General features: G+C 43.2%; 1 protein-coding gene across 1 annotated transcript in view; it reads right to left on the bottom strand.

The window, feature by feature from the left end:
• LOC128684534 (uncharacterized) overlaps nt 1-16,285 on the bottom strand; it is a 315,325-nt gene extending 299,040 nt beyond the window's left edge. The window contains exon 1 of the mRNA XM_053770779.2: nt 15,831-16,285. Coding sequence (XP_053626754.2) covers nt 15,831-15,905 — 75 coding nt within the window. The 5' untranslated portion in view covers nt 15,906-16,285. The remainder of the gene's footprint in view (nt 1-15,830) is intronic.
• Between the last annotated feature and the right edge of the window lie 6,628 nt (nt 16,286-22,913).

Genomic DNA, 22,913 nt, shown 5'->3' with positions numbered 1-22,913 from the left:
CCCCAGGTAAACCTACCTTTCCTCCCCTGGTAAACCTACCTTTCCTCCCCAGGTAAACCTACCTTTCCTCCCCAGGTAAACCTACCTTTCCTCCCCTGGTAAACCTACCTTTCCTCCCTAGGTAAACCTACCTTTCCTCCCCAGGTAAACCTTCCTTTCCTCCCCAGGTAAACCTACCTTTCCTCCCCAAGTAAACCTACCTTTCCTCCCCTGGTAAACCTACCTTTCCTCCCCAGGTAAACCTGCCTTTCCTCCCCTGGTAAACCTACCTTTCCTCCCCAGGTAAACCTACCTTTCCTCCCCAGGTAAACCTACCTTTCCTCCCCAGGTAAACCTACCTTTCCTCCCCAGGTAAACCTACCTTTCCTCCCCAGGTAAACCTACCTTTCCTCCCCAGGTAAACCTACCTTTCCTCCCCAGGTAAACCTACCTTTCCTCCCCAGGTAAACCTACCTTTCCTCCCCTGGTAAACCTACCTTTCCTCCACAGGTAAACCTACCTTTCCTCCCCAGGTAAACCTACCTTTCCTCCCCTGGTAAACCTACCTTTCCTCCCCAGGTAAACCTACCTTTCCTCCCCAGGTAAACCTACCTTTCCTCCCCAGGTAAACCTACCTTTCCTCCCCAGGTAAACCTACCTTTCCTCCCCTGGTAAACCTACCTTTCCTCCCCAGGTAAACCTACCTTTCCTCCCCAGGTAAACCTACCTTTCCTCCCCAGGTAAACCTACCTTTCCTCCCCAGGTAAACCTACCTTTCCTCCCCAGGTAAACCTACCTTTCCTCCCCAGGTAAACCTACCTTTCCTCCCCAGGTAAACCTACCTTTCCTCCCCTGGTAAACCTACCTTTTCTCCCCAGGTAAACCTACCTTTCCTCCCCAGGTAAACCTACCTTTCCTCCCCAGGTAAACCTACCTTTCCTCCCCAGATAAACCCACCTTTCCTCCCAGGTAAATCTACCTTTCCTCCCCAGGTAAACCTAACTTTCCTCCCCAGGTAAACCTACCTTTCCTCCCCAGGTAAACCTACCTTTCCTCCCAGGTAAAGCTACCTTTCCTCCCCAGGTAAACCTACCTTTCCTCCCCAGGTAAACCTACCTTTCCTCCCCAGGTAAACCTACCTTTCCTCCCCAGGTAAACCTACCTTTCCTCCCCAGATAAACCTACCTTTCCTCCCCAAGTAAACCTACCTTTCCTCCCCAAGCAACCCTACCTTTCCTCCCCAGGTAAACCTACCTTTCCTCCCCAGGTAAACCTACCTTTCCTCCCCAGGTAAACCTACCTTTCCTCCCCAGGTAAACCTACCTTTCCTCCCCAGATAAACCTACCTTTAATCCCCAGGTAAACCTACCTTTCCTCCCCAGGTAAACCTACCTTTCCTCCCCAGGTAAACCTACCTTTCCTCCCCAGGTAAACCTACCTTTCCTCCCCAGATAAACCCACCTTTCCTCCCCAGGTAAACCTACCTTTCCTCCCCAGGTAAACCTACCTTTCCTCCCCAGGTAAACCTACCTTTCCTCCCCAGGTAAACCTACCTTTCCTACCCAGGTAAACCTACCTTTTCTCCCCAGGTAAACCTACCTTTCCTCCCCAGGTAAACCTACCTTTCCTCCCCTGGTAAACCTACCTTTCCTCCCCAGGTAAACCTACCTTTCCTCCCCTGGTAAACTTACCTTTCCTCCCCAGGTAAACCTACCTTTCCTCCCCTGGTAAACCTACCTTTCCTCCCCTGGTAAACCTACCTTTCCTCCCCAGGTAAACCTACCTTTCCTCCCCTGGTAAACTTACCTTTCCTCCCCAGGTAAACCTACCTTTCCTCCCCTGGTAAACCTACCTTTCCTCTCCAGGTAAACCTACCTTTCCTCCCCTGGTAAACCTACCTTTCCTCCCCAGGTAAACCTACCTTTCCTCCCCAGGTAAACCTACCTTTCCTCTCCAGGTAAACCTACCTTTCCTCCCCTGGTAAACCTACCTTTCCTCCCCTGGTAAACCTACCTTTCCTCCCCTGGTAAACCTACCTTTCCTCCCCTGGTAAACCTACCTTTCCTCCCCTGGTAAACCTACCTTTCCTCCCCTGGTAAACCTACCTTTCCTCCCCTGGTAAACTTACCTTTCCTCCCCAGGTAAACCTACCTTTCCTCCCCTGGTAAACCTACCTTTCCTCTCCAGGTAAACCTACCTTTCCTCCCCTGGTAAACCTACCTTTCCTCCCCAGGTAAACCTACCTTTCCTCCCCAGGTAAACCTACCTTTCCTCTCCAGGTAAACCTACCTTTCCTCCCCTGGTAAACCTACCTTTCCTCCCCTGGTAAACCTACCTTTCCTCCCCTGGTAAACCTACCTTTCCTCCCCTGGTAAACCTACCTTTCCTCCCCTGGTAAACCTACCTTTCCTCCCCTGGTAAACCTACCTTTCCTCCCCTGGTAAACCTACCTTTCCTCCCCTGGTAAACCTACCTTTCCTCCCCTGGTAAACCTACCTTTCCTCCCCTGGTAAACCTACCTTTCCTCCCCTGGTAAACCTACCTTTCCTCCCCTGGTAAACCTACCTTTCCTCCCCTGGTAAACCTACCTTTCCTCCCCTGGTAAACCTACCTTTCCTCCCCTGGTAAACCTACCTTTCCTCCCCACTGAACAAATCTTACACAAAGTGGCAGCACACTCCTGATGCTTGATAAAAAAATAATTTTCCCCTTTCCCAGAGCAGCAGTATCTGGGGGAAAGTGGGGAGTGGGGGAGGGCAAGGCAGGGGTCTGGGTCAGGGGTCCGTGTCAGGGGACTGTGTCAGGGGTCAACCCACATTCACCAGTCAGTTCTCATGGTTATGTGAACGCTACAGGCGTGATCACTCTCCATCTCCACTCGTAGATGGTGAACGATCAGACTTATTGTTTGTTAAGACAATCTTTCATTACGTTTTACTCAAGTGGGGTTAAAGATGAACGCAGACTAGAGGTTCTGCGAAGTTCAGCGAAGGTGGCGAGTTGACTGGAGGTTGATTACGTGGCGAGTTGACTGGAGGTTGATTACGTGGCGAGTTGACTGGAGGTTGATTACGTGGAGAGTTGACTGGAGGTTGATTACGTGGAGAGTTGACTGGAGGTTGATTACGTGGAGAGTTGACGAGGAACGTGAGAGATACTGTAGTTGAACAAGTCTGTGAGATCAAGAGTTACTGAGAGCAACAGTCACCACAACAGAACACGATCCATACTGAAAGCATAGATATCTTCTGTAACAGAGACCTGGTTCAACTTGAGATAGAGAATGCCCTTCTAATGCCATATAGAAGACTATAAATAATTCCACGCAGACAGGATCAACAATAAAGGGGAATTTGGAATGTATGTCTGACATAACACAAGTGGGAGCGAGTGCAGTGTTAACTACACTGTACACGTAACCCAGGACATGTACTGCGGAAAATTTACCTGAAATTTAACATAAAGGAAACCGGAAATGTATTCACTTGCTTAATAGGTCATCGTTATTATTTAGGTCAGTTAAATACATCAGCAGTAGCGTGGGAACTACAGCCAGCAGCGCAAGCAGGAGCTGCTAGGAGAGTTTAACAAGCACAAGCAGGAGCTGCTAGGAGAGTTTAACAAGCACAAGCAGGAGCTGCTAGGAGAGTTTGACAAGCACAAGCAGGAGCTGCTAGGAGAGTTTAACAAGCACAAGCAGGAGCTGCTAGGAGAGTTTAACAAGCACAAGCAGGAGCTGCTAGGAGAGTTTAACAAGCACAAGCAGGAGCTGCTAGGAGAGTTTAACAAGCACAAGCAGGAGCTGCTAGAAGAGTTTAACAAGCACAAGCAGGAGCTGCTAGAAGAGTTTAACAAGCACAAGCAGGAGCTGCTAGAAGAGTTTAACAAGCACAAGCAGGAGCTGCTAGAAGAGTTTAACAAGCACAAGCAGGAGCTGCTAGGAGAGTTTAACAAGCACAAGCAGGAGCTGCTAGAAGAGTTTAACAAGCACAAGCAGGAGCTGCTAGGAGAGTTTAACAAGCACAAGCAGGAGCTGCTAGGAGAGTTTAACAAGCACAAGCAGGAGCTGCTAGAAGAGTTTAACAAGCACAAGCAGGAGCTGCTAGGAGAGTTTAACAAGCACAAGCAGGAGCTGCTAGAAGAGTTTAACAAGCACAAGCAGGAGCTGCTAGGAGAGTTTAACAAGCACAAGCAGGAGCTGCTAGGAGAGTTTAACAAGCACAAGCAGGAGCTGCTAGAAGAGTTTAACAAGCACAAGCAGGAGCTGCTAGAAGAGTTTAACAAGCACAAGCAGGAGCTGCTAGAAGAGTTTAACAAGCACAAGCAGGAGCTGCTAGGAGAGTTTAACAAGCACAAGCAGGAGCTGCTAGGAGAGTTTAACAAGCACAAGTATTATAAATGGGGAGGCATCTAACTCGTAGTGACTGGGATACAATCTTTATCAACATCACTAGAAAAAGGGCCCTTCACTAGCATGTTAGGAAATATATCTACAGAATTATTTAGAAATAATCTCGCAGGAAAAATGTACATACGAGGATAAAGGAGACAATAACTTTACAAACATTAATAAAGGTAAACAAGAGCACAGGTGGGCCACCAAGAACATATAGGAAGCTATAAGGTAGTGTTGTACGTAGCATTTTAATGACTGTAAAGCCTTGAATAGGGTCATATAGTCTAGAGTTGGACCTTCTTATTTTTGGCAGATACTTCCTGGGTCGTGAAGGTCATGTGTTTCTCCATTTCAGATTTTTAATAAAAAAATTCATTGCAATTTTTACTCATGTTATATTATCCGAAGAAACTGTACTAACACGTATTTAATAACAGCGCGAATGTGCGTGAATAGTGTGTGTGTGTGTGTGTGTGTGTGTGTGTGTGTGTGTGTGTGTGTGTGTGTGTGTGTGTGTGTGTGTGTGTGTGTGTCGGTGCGTGTGTGTGTGTGTGTAGGTGCGTGTGTGTGTGTTTGTGTGTGTGTGCGTGTGTGTGTGTGTGTGTGTGTGTGTGTGTGTGTGTGTGTGTGTGTGTGTGTGTGTGTGTGTGTGTGTGTGTGTGTGTGTCACTTCCGTTACTCTGTCACAGAGCTCCACGCTGGTTATTGTTTACGAGAGCATTTCTCGACAAGTGCTCTACCACTCTCCTGATAAGAACTTCTCCATTACTTTGCTTGGTATGTATGTCAGAGAAACTGGTCTGTTGGTCAGTGCTTCCTGCTTGTCTCCTTTCTTAGGTATACAGTGACTACATTCACTGTCTTCCAGATCTCTGGCAAATGCTCCCTGTCCACTGACTTCTGGTAGATCTTATTGAATGGTTTGGGCAGCGTCTCTGCACCCTCTCGCAGAATTCATAGTGACACCTTGTCAGTGTGTCTGTAATCGAGTCACACCTCCTGTGTGTGTGTGTGTGTGTGTGTGTACTCACCTATTTGTGGTTGCAGGGGTCTATTTACAGCTCCTGGCCCCGCCTCTTCACTGATTGCTACTAGATCCTCTCTCTCCCTGCTCCATGAGCTTTATCAAACCTCGTCTTAAAACTATGTATGATTCCTGCCTCCACTACATCACTTTTTTTTTTTTACACAGGGTTTGCCAAGGTTAGGTTAAGGATCCCTAGCTTTATTGACAAGCTATTTACAGTTTAAGGATTCCTAACTTTATTGGTAAGCTAAGAGCTGTTACCTACATCAGCTCATTTGAAAGCATTTTTATTGTTATGAGACATACAAGTAGGGAACAGGATGAAGTTGGAGCCATCTGTGGGCCAGCATTTTCATTTGATCAATTGACTTTATCTCGTTGACATCATTATGCTGTACGAATGTGTTCCATACTCGAGTCATCCTGGGTATATATGATCTCAGATGGAGTGATGTTCTGGAGAAGGGTACAGCCAGAGTGAAGTTGCTGCTTTCTGCCCGTCTTGTGGCATAAAAGCTTGTTTCACGCTGTCCTCGAAGTGGATCCAAGTGTGGTACTTTGACAATATTGGCCTTGTACATAACAGTAAGGCCACCCACATCCCTCCTATGTTGAAGGCTCTGCTGAAATGATAGATCTATCCAGGATGTTTCCAGGCGAGAGATGAGACGTCTTGCTCTGTTCTCTACTCTGTCAAGCAGTCGCAGATGAGAGGGGGAGCAGGCAAACCAAGAAAGTGGAGCATACTCAAGGTGTGAGCGTACATGTGCCTCGTACAGAATCTTGCAACCCCTACTGTCAAGCAGATGCGAGATACGGCGAAGTGTTGTAAGCTTCCTGGCTGCCTTGTTTGCAAGATTCACAACGTGGTTCTTCATGGTTAGTTTGGAGTCAAATTTCACACCAAGGATATCAACTTCTTCTCCAGGTGCCAACACCCTCCCATTCATCCTTACTACTGCACCAGCATTACCATCGTGGTGCCTAGAGACCATCATCATTTGCGTTTTCTCAGGTGCAAATGTTACTTGCCATCTATTTTCCCAAGCTGATACAGCTCTTAGGCTATTCCACTTCCTGACTACTCTATGACTGAAGAAATACTTCCTAACGTGTGCATGTACTCACCTAATTGTACTCACCTAATTATGGTTGCAGGGGTCGAGACTCAGCTCCTGGCCCGCCTCTTCACTGAGTGCTACTAGGTCCTCTCTCTTCCTTCTCCATGAGCTTTATCATACTTCATCTTAAAGCTATGTATGGTTCCTGCCTCCACTACTTCACTTGCTAGACTATTCCACTTCCTGACTACTCTATGACTGAAGAAATACTTCCTAACATCCCTTTGACTCATCTGGGTCTTCAACTTCCAACTGTGACCCCTTGTTTCTGTGTCTCCTCTCTGGAACATCCTGTCTCTGTCCATCCTGTCTATTCCACGCATGTTATCATGTCTCCCCTAACCCTCCTTTCCTCCAGTGTTGTCAGGCCGATTTCCCTCAACCTTTCTTCGTAGGACATTCCCCTTAGCTCTGGAACTAACCTTGTCGCAAACCTTTGAACTTTCTCTAATTTCTTGACGTGCTTGATCAAGTGCTGCATACTCCAATATGGGCCTGATGTACACTGTGTACAGTGTCTTGAACGATTCCTTACTAAGGTATCGGAACGCTATGTTCACGTTTGCCAGGCGCCCATATGCTGCAGCAATTATCTGGTTGATGTGTGCTTCCGGAGACGTGTTCGGTGTTATACTCACCCCAAGATCTTACTCCTTGAGCGAGGTTTGCAGTCTTTGGCCACCTAGCCTATACTCCGTCTGCGGTCTTCTTTGCCCTTCCCCGATCTTCATGACTTTGCATTTGGCGGGGTTAAATTCGAGAAGCCAGTTGCTGGACCAGATGTCCAGCCTGTCCAGGTCTCTTTGGAGTCCTGCCTGATCCTCATCTGATTTAATTCTCATTAACTTCACATCATCTGCGAACAGGGACACTTTCCATCATGACATTCACATTTACCAGAAACAGCACTGGTCCTAGGACAGACCCCTGTGGGACCCCGCTCGTCTCAGGTGCCTACTGTGATACCTCATCACGTACCATTACTCGTTGTTGCCTCCCTGTCAGGTATTCTCTGATCCATTGCAGCACCCTTCCTGTTACATGCGCCTGATCCTCTAGCTTCTGCACCAATCTACTGTGAGGAACTGTGTCGAAGGCCTTCTTGCAGTCCAAGAAGATACAGTCTTCTTGTGTGTGTGTGTGTGTGTGTGTGTGTGTGTGTGTGTGTGTGTGTGTGTGTGTGTGTGTGTGTGTGTGTGTGTGTGTGTGTGTGTGTAAATGATTCGTGGATGTGAAGACCGAGTCCAGAACAGAAAAATCCACAATGCAACTTCACAGAACAAGGAAGTCCTGCAGTGCGTGTTCACTATTGCTCGTCGGTGCGCTATTTAGCTACAATGTTCCTCTATGTTTGCTCAGAAGATAGTGTAACTGGACGGCGCCGTGGAAGACCAGGTAGCCATGCTGACACAACAGGACTCACGAAATCATAAAAACTCGATGGCAAACAGATGACAGAGCCAACTGGTTAGCGCACTGGCCTGTGAGTTTCAGGATTCTCCTGACATGAGTTCGAGCCCCAGCCGTTCTGTGGTTTGACACAACATCTCAGGAGACTCTTTTGTAGCCCTCGATTGAACAGCTGGCAATAAAAGTTTCTGATAGTTGGAAAAATATACAAAATGCAAACACGTTTCGGTTCCAGGATCAAAATGTTTCCAATAAAATGTACTAACGGGTGACGACGTGTCGCCCATACTAATAATAATAATAATAATAATAATAATAATAATAATAATAATAATAATAATAATAATAATAGTAATAATAATAATAGTTTATTTGGACATGATACATAGTTGTACAAGGAATTATAGTAGTTGGGTGTACGTGCCAAAAGTCCCTTGTATACAGAGCATTATGGGCAGACTTAAAATTAACTTAAGATTAATTAAGCAATGATATATTCAGAGGTAAAAATTACAGTAAACAATTTACAATAAGAAGAACAAATGAGTATTTTAAACAATGAAATTTGAACATTACAATTATGAAGCATTATAGTTGTACAAATTTGTAGCATTACAATATATAATAAACAAAATGATCAATTTACTATACGTAGTCATACAATTTATTAATTAACGACAAGATCGAAGTGCCATTCACTTCCCACTGTCGGTATTTAAACACCATTCCAGCTCCCAATAATCCGCAAGATTACTCATTTTTTCCATTTCTCCCAAAGCATCCTTACGTACCATCCAGTTGTACATCAGTAACCACTATTCTACCACAATCTACAATATTAATTATGCGAGTTTTCCAGCACTTTATACACTATGGTTTACCGTGTATATATATATATATATATATATATATATATATATATATATATATATATATATATATATATATATATATATATATATATATATATATATATATATATATACATATATAATTATATATATAGTTATATCATGTATTACTTAAGCAGTGTAAGATAGAACAAGGTTATTTTCAGTAGTCTAAAACGTGTAATGAGTCGTCAACGTTCACTCAGTAATTAGTGTATTGTCTTCAGACTTTCACTCTGGAAACACCTCATTCTTTACCCCAGATCTAGAATATAACATTTCGATCGTCTATAATAACTTGTTAGGTAACATCTAAGATATTAAAAACATATTTTGGTGGAAATGATCTCTTATTATTATTATTAACCAAACCAAGGTACGGGTGGGATTAGAACCCATGGCAAGTAAGTTATTATTATTTTTATGAATTATTATTTAAGTTATTGGTATTATTATTATTATTATTATAATTATTATTATTATTATTATTATATTGGCCGTTGAAATTGTTTTAGCTGTTTTTTTTTTTTTTTTTGTTATTCAATGGGAAGCGCTAAATCTCTCAAGCGTCATCCAGAGCCTGGGGGACGGGAGGTAATCACAACTGATCACAGAAGAGGAAGGACGGTTCCTCTGTCTTGAATCAAGAGCCCTTGACCAACATCAAGGCCACTCCCCCTTCCTCCCTTGAGGGAGAAACTCTTTTCTACTCATCTAAACGTCTCTTTAGATTTTTTTCAAAGTTGGAATGCTGTACAAGGACAGAATTCCACTCAACACGGGTAACAGTCCACACTAGTTGGTCAAGGTGACTGTAATCTGTAGGAATGATGACGATGATGATGATGATGATGATGATGATGCTTCCCACGTGGTCTGACCAAGACCACGTCAGGTGATTACTGACCACACGTCTATTAGACCTTGGTCCCATTGCTTGCCTCGTCTAACTACACCGAGTATACCGTACACAGGTGCACATGCAGTCTCCCACAACCGTATCCTTTGTACGTCAGGCTTCAACCCTATGACTGGACGTAGGTCATTAAGACTGTGCTTCACCTGAACACTGTCAAGTCTTTATTCCCTAAATTCATGGGAAATTGAACTCTCGATGCATACAGTATATACACTGAGATGCACGTGATATATATACTTTCATAGTTTGTTCAAAATACATTCTCTGTGTCCTGCATTCGTTCACTTTGGCAAGAATTACAGGTAGGGTTTGCATAATTGGGTTAACTTCACATAGGTAGGGTTTGCATAATTGGGTTAACTTCACATAGGTAGGGTTTGCATAATTGGGTTAACTTCACATAGGTAGGGTTTGCATAATTGGGTTAACTTCACATAGGTAGGGTTTGCATAATTGGGTTAACTTCACATAGTTTCATCAACTTCTTTCAGGCCCAACTTTACAACAAGGTAAACTGGCAAGTGAAAATTTTAATATGAAGATTATTATTATTGTAATCATGGGGAGCGCTAAAACCGGTAGGGGTTATACAGCGCCTGTGGATTGGGGAATTGAAGGTGCTCAAGCTCAATTCAGGGAACTGGAGCAAAGAATCAGTTCTCTAGATCAAGAGCCCCTCACCAGCATCAAGGAACCTGCCTTGAGGGGAATATTAAGAACAAACCAGAGCTCTGCTCCACTATGACCAGAAATTAAGATAAAAATTACGGTTAAGCTGTTACTAAATAGCCTGGTATATACTTAACTGTTACATGTACCTACATGTAAATATACATACATGTAATGATTCTGCAATCATGAAAGGACGGAGAGAAGATTTAGTGAAGGAGGAAGGGATGATAGGTGGAGGGAACGGGGAAGAAACAGAGAAGGGGGGAAGAGAGAGGTATAGGTGTAATGAGGGAAAGAAGGAGGAAGGTAGATGAGAGAGGGAGGAAAGATGTAGTGAGAAACGGAAAGTGAAGTGAGCGAGAGTTAATGAGAAGGAGTGTGAATTACAAGAAACACAAAGAAGGTAAGAGAATGAGTGACCTCACGAGTGGGTAAATGAGGTTAGCCCCGCCACTAGGGCAGGACTACCCACCCAGGTAACGGTACTAGCAATGTAGATATGTGGGTGAAGGGTGGGGGTGTGGGGGAGGAGTTGACCTATGGTGAGGGGGGATCAGACGTGTGGGAGGGAGAGTTGGAGGTATGCATATATATATATATATATATATATATATATATATATATATATATATATATATATATATATATATATATAATATATATATATATATATATATATATATATATATATATATATACACGCACACACACACACACGCACACACACACACACACATATATATATATATATATATATATATATATATACTGAGAGATGTGTGTGTGTTAACACATATTTGCAAGAGTTGTGCACTCGGAGGAATGCGGACGCGTTGTAATACAGAGAGGAATACGCAGTTAACGGGTCTCGGTACTGCTTAGATCTATAGAACGACCGCAAGGCTCGGTGCTCCTAAAGAATGCATATGGTTTGGTACAGCTTAGAATGATGTGTAACGGGCCATCTGACGCTGCCAGTATGTTTAGTTACTTGTCTAGCCACTAGAGCACTCGCTCGCCAAGTGGGTCACTCTAGTTCAGTGGTTTAGCACACTTAGAGACCAGTTTGGTCACTGGTCCTCCATTCTATTTGACGACTTTGTTTATAGGTCCAAAGTATTTGTTCTGAAGGCATTCTTTACTTTTTTACAATACGTTCCTGGGCCTTTTGTGTATCCATATGCTCTTGCGCTACCGTCCACAGGATGGATATGGAGTGCACAATAAACTAGCCACTTCGGTAGCAAAGTCTAATCTGGCCGTTTCCAAGTGTGCTCAGAGATCACGCTTAAAATGATCCTCTGAACTGAAACATTCCGATAACTTCAGAGTGCATGCACTGTGCTTCCCACCTCCAATACTAGTCTAGCTAACCGATTTCCCTAAATCCCTTCATAAATCGTGCCATGCTCGCACTCCAACAGCCATAAAAAATCACATGTTTCTGACTTATAACGCTCAAAAACGCCTGCTGAATGCTCAAGCCCCTAGCAATTAAAACCTTTTTAACTTCTTCCTACCAACTTTTCCTGAGACAACCGTTCCCTTCCACCCCAGATTTTTACATCCTCTTAGTCATCCTGTTCTGTTCCATCCTCTCTAAAAAAAGTTCCCAAATCACCTCAACAACCTCTCATCTGACCTCTGAATTGTACCTTTTAGTAACCCCTACGCTAATTTCTACACTTCGAATTTTTTTGCATAATATTCACACCACACGTTGTTGTTAAACAATGTGTGGTGTGAATATTAAGTGCTGGTACTATAGTCTGGCACATTATCTTTTTTATCTCTAAATATAAACTTATTTGTTCTACAAATGCCTCTGAAAATGGAGTATAATATCTTTTGAATCAACAGACAGTTCACAACACACTCAGGTATGAGAAACTGTACTCTGACAATTCTGCATTAGACAACAAGACTCGCAACTGGACACCATATGCGAAGATGCCCAGCACCTGTGTGAGGCGTCAGGTTGTGCTGACAGAACATAAATTAAATCAACTGTTTCATCTATCAGACAATAAGAAGACTACGCTTTTATATATCTTCAACACTGTATGCACTAACTACCCTCCAAAAGTCCCACATTCATTGCAGAATTCTCTTTATGACTTTTAAACCTACACTAATATTTGCTTTCATCTCATACTTACACTAACCCTCCATTCTTCAAGCACCTAGAGAATGCAACCCCCTACCAACACAACACTGTATGACTCAAGTTGATTTAATGGTTCATTTAAATAACAACAACAACAACAACAACAACAATCATAATAATAATAATAATGATAATAATAATAATAATAATAATAATAATAATAATAATAATAATAATAATAATAATAATAGAACTAGCCACGTTTCTGTCATATTCCAACACACAAGAGGGGTTTCATTCGTGGTGTTAAAATCTGTCAGCCTGAGATGGGTGACACCAATGGAAATAAGTCACTCTGTCTGACTTGCTGCTATGTATGATAATCTATGTAACTGTATTTGTGTATACCTGAATAAACTTACTTACTTAGACTTGGCAGGGCAGTGAGGATATCGTCAAGTATTTCATTAATGGTTCATCAGTTACTACAACTTCAAGAGTTTGTTCCAGAATAAGAATATAAAAACATAAAAATAGAGTAACACTGCAGCAGGCCTACTGGCCCATGCTAAGGGAAACTAGTTAGGCATAGCTATAGTTTCTATTACACGAGAATTACCATCTTTCAAGATAGCCTATCTAAAGATCAAGTAACTTAGGGAAAGAAGGAAGAGTGAGGAGAGAGCCACGATCACAAGTCACGGGTGTAATTCTTTGAGATGCAACCATTTACAGAAGCAAATCTGGGGCTAACATTAATATAAAGGATATTGTGTTTAGAGGCCTGGTGGCTATAGCTCTCGCTTCACACACGAAATGCCCGGGTTCGATTCCCGGCGGATGGAAACATTTCGACGCGTTTCCTTACACCTGTTGTCCTGTTCACCTAGCAGCAAATAGGTACCTGGGTGGCAGCCGACTGGTGTGGGTCGCATCCTGGGGGACAAGCTTGAGGACCCCAATGGAAATAAGTTAGTCCTCGATGACGCACTGACTTTCTTGGGTTATCCTGGATGGCTAACCCTCCGGGGTTAAAAATCCGAACGAAATCTTATCTTACCTGTAAAGGACCCAGCTTGCGGGATAACTTCACAAGACACCCACACTTTTCGACCCGTCCTGGACCACTGTCAAGTCTCCAAAATCTAATTGTTGCAGCCACGTTATTCCTTATGAGATATCTATACAATTTCTAACATGCCAGAGAAGAAACTGTCTACACCCTTCCCGACTAACTTCAAGAGTATAAGAGAAGTGCTGTCCTCCATGACACTAACATTAAATTCTTTTCCGTCATGTTAAGGATCAAAGGCATCCCACGATCTGGACATTATCCACAATCATCTTTGAGCCTTCACGAGTCTTAGCACCAGCTTTGTTTTTACTGATGCTGGCCTCTCCTAATACACAGGGAGAAAATCAGGCTCAATCTGAAGAGGAGGATACCGCCAATTCCTTGAATCAAGAGCCCTTCACCGGCATCAAAGCACTTCCTTCCCCCACCTCTTGAACAGTCGCGAATCATGAAGCCTCGCTGTATGTTAGAAGCACTCAACCTGCACTCGAGCGAGAAGTAAAATTACTGGAGATGGATACAAATGAAAAACACAATCAGATATTGAGGAATTCTACGTGATGCTGTACATTGCAATCAATGTGATGCTAAACATTCTAATTATGTGATGCTGAACATTTTAATTATGTGATGCTAAACAATATAATTATGTGATGCTAAACAATATAATTGTGTGATACTGAACATTATAATTATGTGATGCTAAACAATATAATTATGTGATGCTGAACATTATAATTATGTGATGCTAAACAATATAATTATGTGATATTGAACATTATAATTATGTGATGCTAAACACTATAATTATGTGATGCTAAACATTATAATTATGCTTTGTTGAACATTATAATTAAATGATGCTGGACATTATAGTTATGTGCTACTGAACATTTTAATGTGATGCTGGACATCTTAATGGGATGCTGGACGTTCTAATGTGATGCTGAACATTTTAATGTGATGAACATTTTAATGTGATGCTGAACATTCTAATGTGATGTTGGACATTCTAATGTGATGTCGAACATTGTAATGTGATGCTTAACATTCTAATGTGATGCTGGACGTTTTTGTGATGCTGGACGTTCTAATGTGGTGTTGGACGTTCTAATGTGGTGCTGGATGTTCTGTGATGCTGGACGTTCTTATGTGATGCTGAATGTTCTAATGTAATGCTGGACGTTCTAATCACAAGAACTCTCAGCACTGGATTCGTGGAGGTAGAATTTTGACTAAAAAAAAAAAAAACACCAAGTCATTGCTGGAGCAATTCCCTATCAACTAACAATTTCTTAAGGATGTGATGTGTTGGTTAGTGGGGTTAAAACCTATCTACTACACAAGTCACTAAGACTACGTCACCTGTACACTACCAGTCAAGAACACCCTAATACCTAACTTTGGATTTAAAATAATCTCTCAGTGTATAAGATACATGCACCTCTGTGTATCAACATCGAGACATACATTATTATTATTATTATTATAATCAAAAAGAAGCGCTAAGCCACAAGGACTATACAGCTCGAGACATACAGGGAGGTGTATATGCACTGACATACACCTCTCAGTGTATATACACTGAGATATAAGACTTGACCTGACCCAGGCATGTCTCTTCTTTTCTGAGACGTAGACGCGAGTACACATTCGACCTTACTAGTGATATATATTATATTTTAATAAATAATGGTCATACAGCGCCTCGGAAATGGAAAGTGATCAGCTTTGATCTGAGGAAGACGATAGCTCCAGCTTCCTGGATCAATTATATAATCAAGGGGGAGCGCTAAACCTGTAGGATTATACAGCGCATGTAGGGGGGGATGGAAGGTATTTAGACTCAGTTCAGGGAACTGGAGCACAGATCCAATTCCCTAGATCAAGAGCCCCTCATCAGCATCAAGGAACCTCCCTTGAGGGGCGGGTAATACACGAGCTGCCAGAAGCGTATTATTATAATAATCAAAACTACACGCTAAACCCATGCCAGCATTATTATAATCAAAAGAAAGCGCTAAACCACAAGGGCTATACAGCGCTGATCCATGCCAGCAGCCTATCGGCTAGCATAGTACACAATTTAAGTCACCCAAAATACTATTGGCATTTCATCAATAGGTCACGCTCAAAGACTACTTATTAAAAACTCAATTGACTCTTAAATCATGTGTAGTTTTTTTTATAAAGTGATTTGTGTTGTATTATTCGTAGTGTAGTTTAACACTCACCTGTTGTTGGGGGTAACCAAACGCCGCAAAATAAGGGTAGTTTTGGTAATACAAATTTCTCCTGTTGAAATACATGTTTGTTTTTCCTTGTACTTCAGCACAGATATTAACTGCGCTTACATCAGCATACTGTTAGTCAAATCATTGTCATGTTTTCAGACTACCACGGAGGTTTAACACAGTAGGTGAGAGAACTTGTGAGGTGGGTTCATTGATGTGCTGGAGCGCGAGACACGACGTACACCCTCCACCATGATATCTTACACACTGATGATTCTTCTGCGTCTGCTGGCCTGGCAGCCTGCCATAAACTCCTACATCCTACCTTCATGATTCTCCTGTGGTGGGACCCACTCCTACATCCTACCTTCATGACTCCTGTGGTGGGACCCATTTCTACAACCTACCCTCATGGTTCTGCTGGTGGGACCCACTCCTACATCCTACCTTCATGGTTCTGCTGGTGGGACCCACTCCTACATCCTACCCTCATGGTTTTGCTGGTGGGACCCACTCCTACATCCTACCCTCATGGTTCTGCTGGTGGGACCCACTCCTACATCCTACCCTCATGGTTCTGCTGGAGGGACCCACTCCTACATCCTACCCTCATGGCTCTGCTGGAGACCCACTCCTACACCCTACCCTCATGGTTCTACTGGTGGGACCCACTTCTACAACCTACCCTCATGGCTCTGCTGGTGGGATCCACTCCTACATCCTACCCTCATGGTTCTGCTGGTGAAACCCACTCCTACATCCTACCCTCATGGTTCTACTGGAGGGACCCACTCCTACATCCTACCCTCATGGCTCTGCTGGTGGGACCCACTCCTACCCTCATGGCTATGCTGGTGGGATCCACTTCTACATCCTACCCTCATGGCTCTGCTGGAGGGACCCACTCCTACATCCTACCCTCATGGTTCTGCTGGTGAAACCCACTCCTACATCCTACCCTCATGGTTCTACTGGAGGGACCCACTCCTACATCCTACCCTCATGGCTCTGCTGGTGGGACCCACTCCTACATCCTACCCTCATGGCTCTGCTGGAGGGACCCACTCCTACATCCTACCCTCATGGTTCTGCTGGTGGGACCCACTCCTACATCCTACCCTCATGGCTCTGCTGGTGGGACCCACTCCTACATCCTACCCTCATGGCTCTGCTGGAGGGATCCACTCCTACATCCTACCCTCATGGTTCAGCTGGTGGGACCCACTCCTACATCCTACCCTCATGGCTCTGCTGGTGGGACCCACTTCTACATCCTACCCTCATGGCTCTGCTGGAGGGACTCACTCCTACATCCCACCCTCATGGCTCTGCTGGAGGGACCCACTCCTACATCCTACCCACATGGTTCTACTGGAGGGACCCACTCCTACATCCTACCTTCATGGCTCTGCTGGTGGGACCCACTCCTACATCCTACCCTCATGGCTCTGCTGGTGGGACCCACTTCTACAATCCCCCCCCCAGTACCAACAATACCACCAGTCTGATAACATTCTTCTTGGCAAATATACAGGGTCTAAAGCCAGCAACAAACAACAAAATACCTTTCGTCCGTGGACTGCTTGCAGAGGCAAAGGCAATGTTCGCGGCTTTCACTGAGACCCACATAAAGGATCACTTGGACAACGAAATATGGATCCCAGGTTACAACCTATACAGATGTGACAGAGTGAACAGGCAAAAGGAGGGGGGGGGGGGGTTGGCCTGTACATTGCAGAGTCACTTGTTTGCACAGAACTGCTAAATGCCTCAAATGATGTAGTGGAAGTTTTAGCAGTAAAGGTCGAGAACCAAAACCTAGTCATTGTGGTAGTCTACAAGCCTCCGGATGCAACATCCCAGCAATTCCAGGAACAGCTGTTAAAAATTGACCACTGTCTGGAAAATCTTCCAGCTCCTGCACCCAACATCTTGCTCCTGGGGGATTTCAACTTAAGGCACCTAAAATGGAGGAATATAGCAAATAATATTGTTGCAGAAATAACACCAGGAGGCAGCTCTGATGAAAACTCACACTCACGCGAGCTTTTAAATCTCTGCACAAAATTCAATTTAAACCAGCAAATAATAGAGCCTATTAGACTGGAGAATACACTAGACCTCATCTTCACTAACAATGATGATCTGATAAGAAATGTCACCATATCAAAAACAATATACTCAGATCACAACATAACTGAGGTTCAGTCATGTATGCGCGGAGCCCCAGACCGACATAATGAGATTAGTCACGAGGGAGCATTCACCAAATTCAACTTCAATAACAAAAACATAAAGTGGGACCAAGTAAACCAAGTCCTAACCGATATAAGCTGGGAAGATATACTAAGCAACACAGACCCCAACTTATGCCTAGAACAGATTAACTCGGTGGCACTCGATGTATGCACAAGGCTTATTCCTCTAAGAAAAAGGAGGAGTAGATGTAAAATAGAAAGAGACAGGCGCTCCCTTTACAGGCGACGGAAAAGAATAACAGAGCAGCTAAAAGAGGTCAATATATCTGAAATGCGTAGGGAGACACTGGTCAGAGAAATAGCAAGCATCGAACTTAAGCTAAAAGAATCCTTTAGAAGTCAGGAATCGCGGGAAGAACTAAAAGCCATAAATGAAATCGAAAGAAACCCAAAGTATTTCTTCTCCTATGCCAAATCAAAATCGAGAACAACGTATTGGGCCCCTACTTAAACAAGATGGGTCCTACACAGATGACAGCAAGGAAATGAGTGAGCTACTCAAGTCCCAATATGACTCAGTTTTTAGCAAGCCGCTAACCAGACTGAGAGTCGAAGATCAAAATGAATTTTTTATGAGAGAGCCACAAAATTTGATTAACACAAGCCTATCTGATGTTATCCTGACGCCAAATGACTTCGAACAGGCGATAAATGACATGCCCATGCACTCTGCCCCAGGGCCAGACTCATGGAACTCTGTGTTCATCAAGAACTGCAAGAAGCCCCTATCACGAGCCTTTTCCATCCTATGGAGAGGGAGCATGGACACGGGGGTCGTCCCACAGTTACTAAAAACAACAGACATAGCCCCACTCCACAAAGGGGGCAGTAAAGCAACAGCAAAGAACTACAGACCAATAGCACTAACATCCCATATCATAAAAATCTTTGAAAGGGTCCTAAGAAGCAAGATCACCACCCATCTAGAAACCCATCAGTTACACAACCCAGGGCAACATGGGTTTAGAACAGGTCGCTCCTGTCTGTCTCAACTATTGGATCACTACGACAAGATCCTAAATGCACTAGAAGACAAAAAGAATGCAGATGTAATATATACAGACTTTGCAAAAGCCTTCGACAAGTGTGACCATGGCGTAATAGCGCACAAAATGCGCGCTAAAGGAATAACAGGAAAAGTCGGTCGATGGATCTATAATTTCCTCACTAACAGAACACAGAGAGTAGTCGTCAACAGAGTAAAGTCCGAGGCAGCTACGGTGAAAAGCTCTGTTCCACAAGGCACAGTACTCGCTCCCATCTTGTTCCTCATCCTCATATCCGACTTATACAGGAAGGCCCCACTTATACGGCGGGTTAGGTTCCAGGCTACCGCCGTAAAGCGGAAATCGCCGTAAAGTGGAACACCCTTTTTTTCCACTTATAAATGCATACAAACACTAGATAACAAGTTTACACTAACATATATTAAGTTAGCAATAGAACCAGGCATCAAAAAACAATAAAAAGGTACAATACACACATAGTGCACTCATTACTTACCTTAAAATATTTATAGTCTTAATCTAGGGTGAGACAAGTAGTATTTATTGTAAGAAATCAAGTGTGGTATGTATTGTAATAGCCTCACCAGGCCACCCCACCCACACATACTATTCTATGATATTTAAGCATCCCAGAGCGATAAAATGTATATACAGTTCACTCATTACTTACCTTAAAATATTTGTAGTCTTAATGTAGGGTCAGGAGTAAGTAAATGAGATAAAACGAATAAATGAGAGAGAGAAAGAATGAATACATGAGAGGGGGCAGGCGCAGTTATGTAAACAAACCAGGGGAAGGTAAGTTTTGTAAACAAACGAAGTGTACACGTCTGGTTTGTGTACAAGTTACATTGTGTACAGGTTGTCTCTACATTGATACGGTAGAATTAATAAAGAAGAACACTCCCATTCTCATGTAACATCATTTTGAGAAGAAATGAAGCTCTGAGTGAAGGCAATGGAAATAAGTCACACTGACTTTTTTGGGTTATCCTAGGTTCTCTACACGTATGTTGTTATGTATGATAATCTATGTAACTGTATTTGTGTATACCTGAATAAACTTACTTACATACATACGAAAGGAATAATTTTCTACAGTTACCCCCAGTAACACATTTACTCTTATGTTAGATTAGAGAAAATGTTATTCTTGGCGTCACTTGTACAAGTTATGTGGCTCCCACATCTTATATTTATGTTTATTTATTCTATTGTGGGGTGTATTTATCATCTTTTTATGTTATGTATCGTGTTTATTATATAATTTTGAAAAAAATATCATGGATGGATTAATGAAAATGTGTATATTACCGTAATATACGACATTTAATGAGACTCGGTATTGTTATTATCACCACTTGTGCAAGTCGTCTGCTACAACATCTCACATTTGTTTATTTATTCTACTGTGGGGTGTATTTATCTTATTTATATGTTATGCATCGTGTTTATTATATGATTTTGAAAAAAATATCATGGATGGATTAATGAAAATGTGTATATTACCGTAATATACGACATTTAATGAGACTCGGTATTGTTATTATCACCACTTGTGCAAGTCGTCTGCTACGACATCTCACATTTGTTTATTTATTCTACTGTGGGGTGTATTTATCTTATTTATATGTTATGCATCGTGTTTATTATATAATTTTGAAAAAAATATCATGGATGGATTAATGAAAATGTGTATATTAACGTAATATACGACATTTAAATGACTCGATGTATGTAAGTTTATTTAGGTACAGGTATACATAAGTATAATTATCAGAGTATATATAAAATATGAAATAACTTTTAAAAACATTTGAAATTTTGGAGTTTCCAGACAAAATGGAGAGACTTAGTGCTTACTGAGCTCATGGAGAATGTAAACAAACAGGGTGGGGCACGGTGACCGTATTAGAAAGTCAGGTGGGGGGAGCCTTATAGTGAGTTTTGGTCATAATTTGAAATGTCCGTATTAGCGGAACGCCGTAAAGTGAAACGCCGTAAAGCGGGGCCTTCCTGTACAAGGATGTCAGCCACAGCACCGTGTCTTCCTTTGCAGATGACACCCGAATCTGCATGACAGTGTCTTCCATTGCAGACACTGCAAAGCTCCAGGCGGACATCAACCAAATCTTTCAGTGGGCTGCAGAAAACAATATGAAGTTCAACGATGAGAAATTTCAATTAATCAGATATGGTAAACATGAGGAAATTAAATCTTCATCAGAGTACAAAACAAATTCTGGCCACAAAATAGAGCGAAACACCAATGTCAAAGACCTGGGAGTGATCATGTCAGAGGATCTCACCTTCAAGGACCAGGATGGATAATGAGAACCTTCAAAACTAGGGAGGCCAAGCCCATGATGACACTCTTCAGGTCACTTGTTCTATCTAGGCTGGAATATTGCTGCACACTAACAGCACCTTTCAAGGCAGGTGAAATTGCCGACCTAGAAAATGTACAGAGAACTTTCACGGCGCGCATAACGGAGATAAAACACCTCAATTATTGGGAGCGCTTGAGGTTCCTAAACCTGTATTCCCTGGAACGCAGGAGGGAGAGATACATGATTATATACACCTGGAAAATCCTAGAGGGACTAGTACCGAACTTGCACACGAAAATCACTCACTACGAAAGCAAAAGACTTGGCAGACGATGCACCATCCCCCCAATGAAAAGCAGGGGTGTCACTAGCACGTTAAGAGATCATACAATAAGTGTCAGGGGCCCGAGACTGTTCAACTGCCTCCCAGCACACATAAGGGGGATTACCAACAGACCCCTGGCAGTCTTCAAGCTGGCACTGGACAAGCACCTAAAGTCAGTTCCTGATCAGCCGGGCTGTGGCTCGTACGTTGGTTTGTGTGCAGCCAGCAGCAACAGCCTGGTTGATCAGGCTCTGATCCACCAGGAGGCCTGGTCACAGACCGGGCCGCGGGGGCGTTGACCCCCGGAACTCTCTCCAGGTAAACTCCAGGTAAACTACCCTCATGGCTCTGCTGGAGGGACCCACTCCTACATCCCACCCTCATGGCTCTGCTGGAGGGACCCACTCCTGCATCCTAAATAAGATGAGATTTCGTTCGGATTTTTAACCCCGGAGGGTTAACCACCTAGGATAACCCAAGAAAGTCAGTGCGTCATCGAGGACTAACTTATTTCCATTAGGGTCTTCAATCTTGTCCCCCAGGATGTGACCCACACCAGTCGACTAACACCCAGGTACCTATTTGCTGCTAGGTGAACAGGACAACAGGCATAAGGAAACGTGTCGAAATGTTTCCACCTGCCGGGAATCGAACCCGGGCCCTCCGTGTGTGAAGCGGGAGCTTTAGCCATCAGGCCACCGGGCCTCATGGTTCTGCTGATGGGACCCCCTCCTACATCCTGTCATAACTAGTGGGAGCCTGAGGGTAGGATGCAGCAGTGGGTCCCACTCCTACATCCTACCCCACATCTGCTGCTGCTGCTCTGACTCTTAAGAATTTCAGTAAAATCCTAACATTAACCAGACTTGGTTCACTAGCTTCACAATCATCAAGAAGTATCCCAGTATTATATAATCCCAGTCCTCAGTACCTCAACCCACATATGGCAGTTGTACCTCACTATGCATCAGCATTGTTAGGTGTATTTTGTAAATGCAAGTGAGATAGTACAATATGCCCAAAATTGAATAGCTCATGGCAAGGCTTTTATATCTTATTTTCAATTAACTTTTTCACCTACATTTAAAAAACAGTTACACTATATAGAGGAGCTTTATAAGAGCTGAATGTTATTCTCATGGGAAATATGTAATGGTCATGCA

Source organism: Cherax quadricarinatus, chromosome 4, assembly GCF_038502225.1.
Source record: "Cherax quadricarinatus isolate ZL_2023a chromosome 4, ASM3850222v1, whole genome shotgun sequence".
NCBI lineage: Eukaryota > Metazoa > Arthropoda > Malacostraca > Decapoda > Parastacidae > Cherax > Cherax quadricarinatus.
This window is presented reverse-complemented; position numbering and strand designations above follow the sequence as displayed.